This window comes from Crassostrea angulata, chromosome 8 (assembly GCF_025612915.1).
Source record: "Crassostrea angulata isolate pt1a10 chromosome 8, ASM2561291v2, whole genome shotgun sequence".
NCBI lineage: Eukaryota > Metazoa > Mollusca > Bivalvia > Ostreida > Ostreidae > Magallana > Magallana angulata.
This window is the reverse complement of record NC_069118.1, coordinates 16797768-16811446: the sequence shown is the minus strand read 5'-3', so window position 1 is coordinate 16811446 and position 13679 is coordinate 16797768. Positions and strand designations below refer to the sequence as shown.

At 31.8% G+C, this 13679-nt stretch overlaps 2 protein-coding genes and 1 pseudogene across 5 annotated transcripts; 1 reads left to right on the top strand and 2 right to left on the bottom strand.

Annotated features, from left to right (window-relative positions):
* Positions 1-477: 477 nt before the first annotated feature.
* Positions 478-3441, bottom strand: LOC128160505 (probable ATP-dependent DNA helicase RecS; annotated as a pseudogene).
* Positions 3442-4395: 954 nt separating this feature from the next.
* On the top strand, positions 4396-8445 carry LOC128161566 (uncharacterized). Of its 2 annotated transcripts, XM_052824877.1 has the most exons (8): positions 4421-4553; positions 4649-4727; positions 4931-4995; positions 5419-5628; positions 6646-6756; positions 7481-7607; positions 7780-7906; positions 8122-8445. In XM_052824877.1, the coding sequence occupies exons 1-8, from the start codon at positions 4547-4549 to the stop codon at positions 8392-8394; spliced, it is 999 nt and encodes a 332-aa protein (XP_052680837.1). In that variant the 5' UTR covers positions 4421-4546; the 3' UTR covers positions 8395-8445. The 2 variants fall into 2 exon arrangements, with proteins under 2 accessions (XP_052680838.1, XP_052680837.1); XM_052824878.1 differs by lacking the exon at positions 4649-4727 and having other exon boundaries at positions 4396-4553.
* Positions 8446-9844: 1399 nt separating this feature from the next.
* On the bottom strand, positions 9845-12918 carry LOC128161565 (uncharacterized). 3 transcript variants are annotated; one of them, XM_052824876.1, is made up of 6 exons: positions 12617-12918; positions 12237-12311; positions 11960-12031; positions 11227-11356; positions 10944-11055; positions 9845-10302 (listed from the first exon to the last, which is right to left on the bottom strand). In XM_052824876.1, the coding sequence occupies exons 1-6, from the start codon at positions 12729-12731 to the stop codon at positions 10276-10278; spliced, it is 531 nt and encodes a 176-aa protein (XP_052680836.1). In that variant the 5' UTR covers positions 12732-12918; the 3' UTR covers positions 9845-10275. The 3 variants fall into 3 exon arrangements, with proteins under 3 accessions (XP_052680836.1, XP_052680834.1, XP_052680835.1); XM_052824874.1 differs by having other exon boundaries at positions 9845-11055; XM_052824875.1 differs by having other exon boundaries at positions 9845-11055; positions 12237-12290.
* Between the last annotated feature and the right edge of the window lie 761 nt (positions 12919-13679).

Here is a 13679-nt window from a genome sequence, read left to right as displayed (position 1 = left end):
TTTACGAATGAACATAATTATATACATTGTATACAGCAAAACTTGTCAAATTCGGATTTTGTGTACTATGAAACATGCCTATAACACCTTTAGTGCATTGTCAATTTTTATTTCAGTTGTTTTAAATATCTCATAAAGAATTTGTAATCTGGCCAATTTCTATGGTGATATCCTGATTAGACAAGTTTTACTGTATTCAGAATTGCACTAAATCAGTTGTACAGCAAGTGTATATTAATTGCTGAAAAATCAACTTCGGAAGTTCCTCTAAATACTTGACGTATATACACACTTAGTATAATGCATCTATTAGTATACAATTATTACATGTATGGAGTAGTACTATGAAATACGTACAAATACTGTACATGTATTACAACATAATTTTATACTTAATCACTTTCAGATTCACTTATAGTTTTTGATGTATCTGTACTATAATTGTCACTGGACATGCTGGATTCACTTGAACTTTCAATGTCAAATTCAGATTAATAAATATGATACATAGTTCTAAAGGACTCGCAATTTACTTCATGACAGTCACATTGCATATCGCAAACATCACAGCACAAATGTTTAACTAAATCAGCACTTGGAACAGAATTGTAAGATTCTAACAGTTTTTTCCTGCGACATGTTTCAGTATTTTTTGCATAATCTAACATATCAGTATCTAACTCACGTAAATGTCTACTACTGTAAATAAGTAATTCATAAGACTGAGTGCCATCCCTACCAGCACGTCCTAACTGTTGTATGAAGCCATCTAAATCTTTGGGTGGTCCATAATGAATATTATTAACACTTTTGTAGTTCACCCCCATTCCTGCAGCACTAGTTGCAATAAGTACCCTAATATGTCCATCTTTATTTTCCATATCCTCTCTTATTGCATCCCTCACCTGATCAGTTGTACAAGAATGGAACATTTCAATATAATTAATACATTCATTTAAGCTTACTTTAAAAGCAAAATACACATCTGCACACAATTTTATGCTCGGACAAAAGATGATATGTCGTGGGCATTCACCACCCTGATCCATGACCATGTCAATCAGCCAAGAAAAGGTCACTCTGATTTTTTTATTCACCTTTATCTTTTCAACAAAAAGTTTAATGTTTTCTCTGTCAGGACTCTCCACAATTTCATGGAAGTTCACGAGTGCAAGCTTCTTTTTCAGCTTTCTCCTACTTGCTCTCCTGGCCGTTGCTGTGATGACAAGTGCTGGACATGCTATCAGGGACCTGATTTCACCAAGTCTACCAAACCATTCCCGAAATGGCTCACTTTTTCCAGAACTTTCACCCCTGTAATAAGTTTAAAGATTATAACGCAATTCAAGGATTCATGAGGACAGTGTTTCTATATAAAGAAATGAATTTCTCAAATCACTATAAATTTCCCCTCTTCATCACCTAGATAAAAGGAATTTAGTCTATTGTAAATTATTTATGTTTATACTTTTCAAAAAATAAAATTGATAATAAAAATATCATGCTAGTGTTAATAATTATCACACGTACCAGTTGATAACCATGTGAGCTTCGTCTACAACAAATAGTTTGAAACATGAAGATTCAATGAGCATGCTCCTCCACATGTCATCTGATAGTACAGCCTCAGGGGATGTGTATACATATGTTGTTTTGCCTGCTTTTATGGATTCCTTATCACATTCCTTGTGAATGTAATTTGCATGCAACCCCAGTGACCTCAGATAGGAAACCTTAAAAAAATAGTGTAGCTGGTGAAAATTTTCCAATTAATATACATAGGATGAATCTGTGCCATTCAGTCAACTGAAATGCGACTGCAAGGTGACTGAATGGTATAGCTAGACTAGACTAGATCCAGACTATTAAGTTAACATTCAGTTGACTGAATGGCAGAGCTTCATTCTGTGATACACAATTTTTTAATTTTTTACTCCTTATCAAACTGGGATTTATTTCAAAAATCTGGATATAATGTATTATTTGTTGTTTTAAACAAGTAATACAAGGGTGGATCCAGCAATTTTAGCATAAAGGAGGGGGTCTAGGGTGATGCCCCTCCCTTAAATATCCACTCAAAGATAAACTCTCTAAGCGTGAAATGAATCACTAGACCACCAGTTCAACATGCAATATTTTTCGGCCAAATACTTTTATTCATTTTTTATAGATAATCTTTATTTTCATTCATAAATCCTAGCTAAGTCTGATTAAATTCTAAATTTTGGTAAATTAAAAATATATGTGATGAATGTCAACACTTTCTTCTTAATTGAATATCTTTCGTATAGATTTATATATGTTAAGAGCATACCGTAAGAATGTTTTACAAAACGTTAATTAGATTAGAATTAAGAGAATAAAAACAAACCTGTTCTTTCATGATGGACAACAGCGGACTGATTATCAAGACCTGACAGTGACAAGGATTACTTGGTTTGGCTAAGAAAGGAAAAGCTTGGTAAGTCATAGACTTTCCACCACCGGTTCGTATGGAAAGGAAAACATCCTTTCCTTCCAACAAATATTTCAGGGCCTGCGACTGAATGTGTAAAATTATCTATTCCAAACACACGTTGAACTTCTCGAAGTTCGAGTTCCGCCATATTGTGAGTTGCTCCAACTGGGATTTGCAACGCTGATTCTCATTGGACAGATTTTGCTGACTCTTTCCTTCAGACAGACACTTCATTGGTTAAAAGCATTTATGAATATTCATGTAAAACGTGGGCATTTCCCAGGACACAGCCACGGGTTTGTGGAAATAGAATGTACACAAAACCCGTGGCTTGAGACGATGCTATATACCAATCTCATAATTTTCTAAAAAATCTAAATTTTTCCCCTATTTCAGTCAGAAAAAAAAACATTGGTGGCACGCACGTTTGAGAAAAATTTCAAGACAAGTCTGACTTTGAGAAAAAAAATTTTTTGGTGGCACAGTTTGGTTAGAAAAACTAACATTTCCTGAGAAATCTCAGATTTTGAGAAAATATCAGCGTTTGTGGACCAGAAGCCTGACGAAGGGATGAGGCTATTATGGCAATTTAGTGAAAATGTATCCAATCTTAAAATTGTTTTTATACTTCTATATAGATTTGAAAACTACTTAATGCGTGGTTCTGATTTCCGAAACATTCTTTCATTTTTTTAACTCATGGCTACTGGGTTAGTGGTTCAGACATTAATCAAGGCGAGTCCAATATGGCTGTTTACTTAAAAAAGGTAACTTTTCAATTTTTAAGCTCTCCTATACATTTTAGAAAAACTGAATAATTGTAATATGTCCATGAAACACTCTAGCTAAATTGTGAAATGCGTGATCAATGTAGTTATTGAGTAAATATGTATAAAATAAATCTTCGAAAATCTTTCCTACTTTCACAAAAGTGGGAGATAAATTTAATGCATGATTATGATGCTCATGAATCTCTCCACCAAATTGTTAAATTTATGGCTCTTTGGCCATGGGTTTAGACCCTTTGGCGAGATCTTTATGACTTTATAGTGAAATTTGAAAACGTTTAATTTACAGCAGGGGGAGATAAAATGAATTGTTATGATATTTATAAAAGAATGTCCCTAAATTGTGAAATTCATAACCCCAATGTCGGAGGTTCAGGGCTAATATGGCTGTGAAAATCATCAATTAATTGTGAAATTCACTGCCTATAGATTTTTTCACGGGGGATGACAAATAACGCCATGAAGTGAATATTGAATTTATTTAGGTCACTCGGGTAACATATTGCCGGCGGACATAGGTCGACCGTTAACAATTAAATATTTGTTCATTTTATTTTGAAATAGCCAGACGATAAGATGACTGGTTGCAAGGACAGTTGTCATCGAAAAAACCAAAAGGGAAAAAAGATATGCCCCGGAAAAGTGATCTCGGACGGACTCACTGAGCGCTATAAGGGCATCTGCAATGAAGCTTTATAGTAACATACATACATGAGACAGTGTATGAGCTATGGTATTCAGTAGACCATTAAAGCCTGTTGGTGTCTTGTTTTCAAAGCTACACCGTACAACCGAGCGCACAATTTAATACATGTAACAACATAAGTAGTGCTATTAATTGTGGAATAAACCTTTATTTTACATCTATTCCTATAGAACTTTAAAATTATATTTCTTTTAAAGGTAGCAATTTTGCTATAGTCTTTTGCATCTGTTTTTATTTTATCTTCTTGTTGTCTAATGCATAGTTGCATTCTTTTAATTAATGAATTGTAAATTAATGTTTTCAATATTGTTAATTTTCACAGTTACTGTGATGAAAAGAGCTCGCTAGTATAGTGACCTCCTACACTTCGTTTATGACTACACACATGTGGGTTTACGACATGTCAATCTGAAATCAATCTTGTACATTCTATACAGGTGTGCTGCTGTGCATATCGTCCTTTAAACACTCCCTCTACTATAACCAGTATATTTCACAGTGTGGACTTTAAATTCACACGCCTAAACTGTATGTGTGTTGCAAACTTTAAACAAAATTTCGGGAGAATATTTAACAACACCCAGAAAACAAGCAATGACAAGTAAGTGTCTTCTATAGTTATAAAATGTATTCATATATTATATTCCTTGAAGACTGGGTTTTGTGGACATGTAAATATCTTTTTTTTCATTTCAGAACTATACATTTTGACCTGGATGTTTATGCTATTACTCATTAAAAGATCTAGGTGTCTGTTCAATATTCCAAAACAAGAGTAAGCAGTGTTAGCATAACAATCCACATTATTTCTTAGTAAAGTCGACTTTAAAGTGACAGTATATACATTGTATATTTAATAGGAAAAAAAACGAGTTCAACGTAATTCCGTAATGTTAATATTGAGAATAGACACAAGACGTTTTGTGTCGCCATGTTTAAATCTAAAAAATGTTATCACCTGTCATTCTTTGTTGTCAGATTGGCTTGCTTGGGAAGAGTTTTGAATGATTACGGCACCATTCATAGTTGTCCGTGGGATATATGTAAGCTTGTTTTTATCATAATGAAATTAAGCTACCAACAACTATATTAATTTTAGAAATATAAAGATATTGCTTTTATTTGTCATTGCCGGTTGTATAATTATTATTCAATCTGTAAAGAAGCTGACATATAACTAGTTCATCGCAAATATTACATTAAAAAAACTGTTTGTGACCTTTACAAAATAGAAACAGATTTGCTAGTATTTTTTAATTTAAATAAATAATAATATTTTGTACCTAAAACAGCATTTTGTATTTTTTGTCCCCACATTATTTGGTATTGTTCAGAAAACTAGACATATTGCTTTACATGTAGATTGCGTGTCCGAATCATAGAGCTTAAATGTATATACCTGTTATAGTAATATATTTACATATTTTTACACACCAAAAAGTACTTTGTTTTTCGTTTTCTTTAAGCTAATGCCTGCTCAGCGCCTCATATAAAATGTCATAGAAACAATTCCCTGTGTGGAGAGCGAAAGCAGCAGTTTACCGTGGTCTCAATCATTGTGTTCTTGTCTTCATATCCTATTCTTAAAAACGAGAAAGTGTTTACAACATTGTGTGCATGTGGGAGAACAGATTTCAGCTGTTACGTTTCATTGAACGATACTACAGGCATTCAAGGTAAGTAACATTTATGATAAACATATATTTACATTTTCCAATGTCTTCTCTGTGATAAACCTACCAGTCAAACTTGTAGTATAAATTTTACTGTATATCTGATATTGAATCAAAGCAATTTTATAAGCAAGGTTTGTCTAATGAGGTATCGTTTTTCGGGAGTGGGTCGATGAATGATAGGTAATTTAAAAAAAAAATAGTGTAATATGTTTATATACTTATTCTGTATCTGTGTCTTCAAAATTAGCCAAAAATGGTAAGTATACCAACATTGAATCAATAACTGAGTCGTAATAGTCAGTAGAGGACAAATGCAATAAAACAATGATTATCACTGACACAGGCCAGTTTAAACAGCCAATGTATATTTTACACCCCACCCCCCCCCCCCCCCCCCCCTTGAAGAGCTAGACAGCAATATTATATCGTTTGAATTAAGACAAAAACTATACCATTAAAATCAAGTTTCACTCAGACTTCGATCAAGCTTTATCAGTAATCAAAAAAGTACGTACTAGACAATTTCACTCGTTGTCGTTTAACTCCCATTAAATTCAGAACTAACATATATTAGTTTTATTCAATTTATCAAGATATATTTTTAAACGACTTATAAAAGTACATTTTTTGACACCACGACGTCAAGACGAAGCACGTACAGTTTATTGACATTATCCAATGCATATTTATTTCACTCTTAGTCTCTTGTTCATTTTAAATCGACTCTATATACAACTTGATAAAGTATATTATTTCCTCGTGGGTTTTATATCAATTCCTCATATTTATACACACAACATCGTTAAGTTAATCTAAATGGTCTGTGAGTCCTTAAGTTCGATTAAAGTTTTAAGAAAATCTGACTCTTAGAGTTTGTGACATGTACACTGACGTAATTTTGCTGACTCTAAAGCAAATTCGTATTCAAAAGATTGGGATTTATGAGAGTTAGGCCAACTTCTTTTATAAAACGAATTGCTAATGCTTGATATATATTTAATGTGGGTATCATTTCAGAACTGTGTAACGAAGATGCTTTATCCTTCTCACCAACAGTCCCATTAACAACCGAGGTTTATAAGCCTTCTAATGGTAGTACTGCGGAGACCCCTTGCTCAACCCAGAAAAGTAATTAGCAAGAATTGTTCTCTTCATTAAATGATTCACGTTGACTAGAAAAGAAGAAATTCACCTTAGATTTCAAAGAAAATTCACGTTGACTAGAAAAGAAGAAATTCACCTTAGATTTCAAAGAAAATGAGATATTTTTTTTTTAAATTTGCTTTGCTAAAATGTAACTTGAAGGTATTTTGACATTTTGAGTGTATTTCAAATGACTTATTGAACTTGATTTTGTAATCATGCATGCTTTACGTATGATTGGCGTATCTTGTTATGTAAAATACCTGCAATAGTTTGGACAAAATTTATTTTACACATTTATAAAGAACATCTATTTGAATTAATAAATAAATGCATTCTGTAATATTTGATCTAGTATATTTATGTCTAACGAAATATATACAGGTATCAAAATTTCAGTTTTCTGTAGGTTTCATAAGAATGTTTATGAATAAGCAATTTACAAAGGAAAGACAGTGCACTTGGCCTCATAATATATATGTTTAAAGAATAATCAGCATTGCAGAAATACACATTGATTATGTTTTTAAAAAACAGTAGAATCATGTTCATCATTATATTTACTATTTGGCTATTTCTTCCTATCAGTAAAAACACATCTCTGCGCTATAGTTGCGACGGACTAATTTCTTTATAATTCTGAATAAACAACATAATAATGACATCAATTAGAACTGTTGCATTCATTTCAAGAAATCTGTGCTTTAAGGTAGTTCTTCTGCTGGCGAAATAGTCGGAGCTCTATTTGGTGGCATTGTTCTGGGTGTCTTGGGGGTTATTTTGTCATATTTTGGGATCAAGTGGTATCGAAACGCAAAACCGAAGCATACCACCAGGTAAGATTGCCTAGATCAGAACGCCTTACGTTTTCTAACCTCGTATAATATTTTTTTTTGGCTTTTCTGACATAGAAATTCTATAGATAGTGGATAAATGAAATCAATAAAAGAGAGTCCGTTGCAAAAGATGTAATTTAATTCAAAGAGTGCATTTTGTTTTGATTCATAGAAAAAGTGAATTAGGAACAGCGAATCCAGCATATGGATCCACACCGTACACTGTGCCTGTCGATCAACAATCAAATTCTAGACCAAGAAATACTTCCCATGTTTACACGACGATCAATGACAATACTGTATGTGGTATTTTTACTTATTATTATGAAAACAATATTTCAGCCGCTTTATTTTGTTTTGCTGAAAGCACAATGAAATCATCTTTTACAGCATCCTTACATATAGCTAATCTTTCTGCTTATACAATCTGAAAAATAATTGCATTATCAATTGTTTTATTTTAAATTTTTTTCATTTTTAATTTTTATTAAATATATATATGTTTTTGCTTTAGCCTAAGGTTTCCCACGTCAAACCTATAGTGAGATATGACCAAGAAGACAACGCAACTTACAGTGAAACGTACAGTCATCTGAATGAATCAGAATATAAAGAAACAACGGATAACTACGATCACGTTAGACCACCAGGGGGTATATCGAAAACATCAATGAATGACAGCAATGGTATGAAAAATAATTCTAGCGCTTTTGCTAATCCGGTAAATGAATATACGGAAGTTGTGGGAGACGGATTTTTAAATCATGGTGAATGCCATGGTAACTAAGCCAAGCCATGGAAAGAAGGACACTAAATCATGTTCTTTATCTATAAATATAGATATCCTATCATTAAAGTTATAAAGAATAAAGCGTGTTTCTCTGTAATATAAAATTTTTCAAAGTACACATTATTGAGTATCATCTTTATCTTATTACATTCCATGAGATTATTTGTTTATGTGAAATGCTCTGGTTTATCATAAGTATGCAAGTTTTTATCCTAGGTGTCATGTCCACATGAAGTATAACGGTTGAAATGTAGAAGATCAGCAACGGATTTGTTTTAATCTGAGAGTGAATTTAGTTCATCTCAAGTATATTGCCCATATTTGACTTGCAATATGCAACTAATTCATTATAATTAAAACATACATTTCTCAAACTATAATTTTTCATCTCGACGTTAACCTTATTTTTGTTGCCATTCAACGTATTTGTGTTCATATTCAAGTACAATTACTTTTTAAAGAGAGCCTACAGTGACACTCATTTTAAAAATAAGTTGCATATTAGTGTTATCTACAATCACTGATAGATTTTGGTTTTTTTAAGTCTAAGTTAAGTGGTAAAATTGTTGCAATTTGTCATTAGTCTGGATATTTCACAAAATATTTTTTATTTGACATGTTTTTATGTTTAAGTTTCTACCTCATAAGTGTTCTGAACAATATATTCATATATACATGCATATTGCATTGAATTAAACGAAATATTCAATCTGCTTATATTTTCCATTGTCTTTAACTTTGTTAGAACTATAAATAAAATTTCATTATTCTCTTTCAATGATTACAACATTGGCACATGCCCTGATCATGAAATGGGTATGTCCAACAGCAGAATATCGTTGATGATTGCCGCGTAGTAATATTAGTTAAAATTATAAAAATATATATGATTGTGTACCAAATGAACTATGCTTAAAAAACTCAAGTGGTTTTTATGATGAAAGTTATGTAAAAATGTCAAAGATTTTTAAAGGTTCTCACTTTATTTGAAAAATATTGTAATTATAAGTAATAAGGAATCATTCTTTGACATTTATGAGGAGGTTATTACTATAAAATCTATCTTAAATTTGATCACGTGTCCGACCCTTATAATCTCCCTCATTAAAATCATACAATGATTCCTTATTCCTTACGTGTATCAACGTTCTGGGCAACAAATGTTCTTACTTATTAATACAACACGGAAAACAAATAAAGAATAAATCTTCTTATGAGTTTTGACAATAAAATTACAAAGAAAACAGGGAACACTTTGTCAACTTTCCCAAACTAAATCTATATAAATCTGATTTTAAAAAAATTAAAGCGGAAATACAGATGTGTTTCCTTCAAATTACTCACTGTTAATATCCAAATCATTCTTTTAAAGAAAAATACCACTTATGAATTGCCTCATACATATAAATACATGAAAATATTCTAAGAGAGAGAGAGAGAGAGAGAGAGAGAGAGAGAAATACGTTGACGCTGACCTTTTCATTTTAAAAACCACTTTACTAATCTTTTACTCAAAGAAAATTTGACGCTATACAAATACGAAATTTCCCAGATAAATAAAAAATTACATACATGCTTTCTCAGCAAGAAACTATAATATTGAAGAAAAAAAAATATTTTTAAAATCTGCATTTTGCTAAGCGATGTATACAAAAAAAAACCATTCAAGCAAGTTTTATGTCAAATACATATTTAGTACTTTCTTTAAACAAGACTTTTCGGTTAAATGACGGTGCATTACATCACAGTTTGCCCTCAATACATTCAAACAACAGGCAAACAGTAACTTAAACAATTTCTTGTCTATTTTCTATTTTTATCATGTTTGTGTGGATTTCGTGCAGAATACATCTTTTCCAAACTTCTATCCGTGGTGTATCATTTAACGTTTTCATACAGTTCATCCTGCATTTCAAATTTAAACAATCTCAGCTAAGCCACATAATGGTTAATGTTTTAAAAAGAAATATCTTAAAAAAACTGAAAATAACTATGAAATGATAGCATGCCAATGATATGAAATAATACAAAGCATACAAGAAACTTGATCAACTTTTTTGAGTTATTTATCTCCAACAGTTACAAAACATTGTTTCCAAATATCTGATTTTCTTTTGTTAATATCGAACACATTTTTGAAAATTTACATGTGAAACACACAAACATTTATTGTGTTAAGTTTTATTTTCGTCGCAATACGTCTTATATTTCAGTTTCCAGTATCCTAAAAAATAGTAACTTTATAACGGGCTTGAGAAAATGCCGGGTATAATGCTGTTAGGAAAAGTGCAAATACCCTCTTAAAAAATTAATATATAGGTTTCTCAATACATATGGCTATTTTTAAGAGAGTTGAATAACCATGGCCATTTTTGGGAGTCTATTGAGCTCTATATAAAGGTTTTTAAAAATATCTATATCAAATAAAGGTTTATAGGTTAAACATCATATCAACAATTTTAAGGTAGATCTGATGATAAATTTGTTGACCATCCTGCCTTCAAAAACAACAAAATCTGAATCGATTGAATTTCACAGCACAATACCTCTTCTACCCTGTCAAAGAAATAGATCCCTTGAGTCACGCCAGGCACCTGGTGTTGGTTTCTCGTCTGGATATATCCACAGTGGGTGTGTTCAGGAAGTTGTTTGCTACTACTGAAATCATATTCCATCATCTCGTCTCAACATCGTGACATACAAAACGTGACACGTCTAGTGTGTGTGTTTTTAAACTATCTTTATTACAACATTCATACATCATCTATACATATACGCAGAACAAAAAGAAAATCCCCGAAAAAAACACAAAAGGGGTAGTAAACTTACGTCTCATTTGACTTCTTTTCTTCGATAGCAAGTTTGTTTCGCTGAATGATTGCATGTATAGCAATGGTTACAAGTACTCCAAATACAAAACTCCCCAATCCAGCACCAAGGATTAAGTAGAATTGAAAATCTAAGTTGGAACAAAAGAAATAGTGAAGCTATAACTGTAATAAAATTGATGTATACCTCTTGTCATATCAATGATGGTCTCATCATGCGCTCTTAATTCCACTAGACTGAATTTTTGATCATTTATTTAAAATAAATAATAATAATAGAATAAAATGGATGCTCATGGTAATCGAAACTATCTTAATTGGATGGCTTATTTATTATTTGTTTTATTTAAGCTAGAATGTCTACATCTATTTAATAAACTATAAAACAAGGTTTTAAAATGTAGTTAAACAAGTAATTTTAACAAAGAAAATACTACGATGTATGGTTTGCATACGTTTTCGTTAAGAAGGTTTCAGTTTCATTGCTACAATTGATCTATGTGTTTGTATCGGAGCCTCCTAAATTGTATTTCTCATGCGGTTTTTTTTAATGTTGTTGATGTTAATGCTTCTTGTTAACAGTTAAAATATTTCAAAAAATACGTAAAGATCAATTTCTAGGAAATCTACAAAACTTCAACACGCAATGAGCGTCTAGTATATGTTCTGTTTTTTAATCTGAGAGAGAGAGAGAGAGAGAGAGAGAGAGAGAGAGATGAGAGAGGTAAATTTACCTGTTACAAAGTATGTAGCAGGTGATGGACAAGTTGTTACTGGTTGACTTGATTCCTGACACGGACACTCTTCTTCAAATTTCGGTGAGCAATATTGAAATTAACTTAGTGTTTAATATATTTGTTCATTTACAAATAAAAGTTCTTTGATAGCATATAGTTTAAAAATAATAGACGTTTACGGTAAAAAATGAAAAATAATTTAAATGGGCAGTACCTCTATCTTAGTTTAAAGAGTCTAAAAAATGGAGAGAAAAAAATCTTAGAGATTGTTAACCTGTAATAAAGGCTGGCTCCTGTGTTGGAATGAGATCATCTTCTGTTGGCTGATCTGCATTATAGCATGGACAATCTAAGAACGATTTGGATATGAAAGTCAAAAGTTAGCAATTATACATATTTAGTTTTACATGGTTACATGTGTCCGAAAAATAAAAGTCAGAAATTTGAAACTCACGAGATGTACCTCTCGCGATTTTATGAAGATGTCAAATCCTCGCGTTTAATCTAGAAATATTCTGTATTTGTACTGAATACAGCTTTTAAAACTGACGTGTATTTCATTTCGTTACTTCTTTTGCTGGATTAATTGTTTTAAACGATACTTAACCTTGAATCATTTTTAAAGCCTACTTATAGCAATTAATCAGTGCTTACTAAAGCATCGTTTACTCCAAAAACGCCTTCTATATCCCCAAGGTCTGTCTGAGGTGATGATCATTATCATTCCACTCAATACAAATATACGCAAACTTTTAAGACCTGGAATCATACCAACGAACAGTGGCACAAGCGTTCTTCAAGAGTTGCCTTGATTTTTGAAATTCAATTTAAAATTCATGACTGATACTTAATCCTTCAATCTTGTTTTCGTATAGGAAGGAATTATTTTTACTTTATGAAATATATCTTAGTTTGCATATCGTGATGCCATGATTCAAACATCAAAGAATGGAAGTATAAAGTTTGTTCACACCCCCATAATTTCCTTTTTATAACGGCAGGTTTTTCTAATTTTTTAAATAATAAATACATGTTGAGATTACTGTCAACCTCACACAAATAAAGCATCATAAAACTGCCAAGCAAATTATATTCAGCAATGTTCAACTAAATATCATGCCATTTTAAAATTCATTACATTATATATCACTGCAAAAATTCACTGTCTTCACATGCACCCCGCTATGGGGTTGCAATAACATTGCACTTAAAATTAGCCTATATCATGATATACTTTTTCCTCACAAGTGATGAGATTGATACATATACGACGGACTAGACCCCGTGCATGAGGATATGTTACCTTCCACCTGCATAATATGTTCGGGGTTTAAACGTCAGTCATGTCTAATGAGTGAACAATTTGTCAACAGTTTACACTCAAACCAGTTGTCATTGTTAAATGTAATGCATGCAATGCTATGAGGTTCACGTATGTTTTACTTCTATTGATTATATTTTTAATAAGATATTTACACATTATTTTTTTATGTAACGTTTTGGATAAGAAGATTCTTAAATTAATTCTATTATTTGATTCTATTGAGACTGCATTGTCTTACAAAAATACAACACTTAAATGATTCACTTGTTCGTCTTATTGATTTATTCGTAAATGATTCGCTTGATTGATTGTTTAAACGGTCGTGACTTGAGAAGTAATTCTATCTGGTCGGTAATAACTATTTATTTCTTTATGTAATGATTTTTTAGTTCG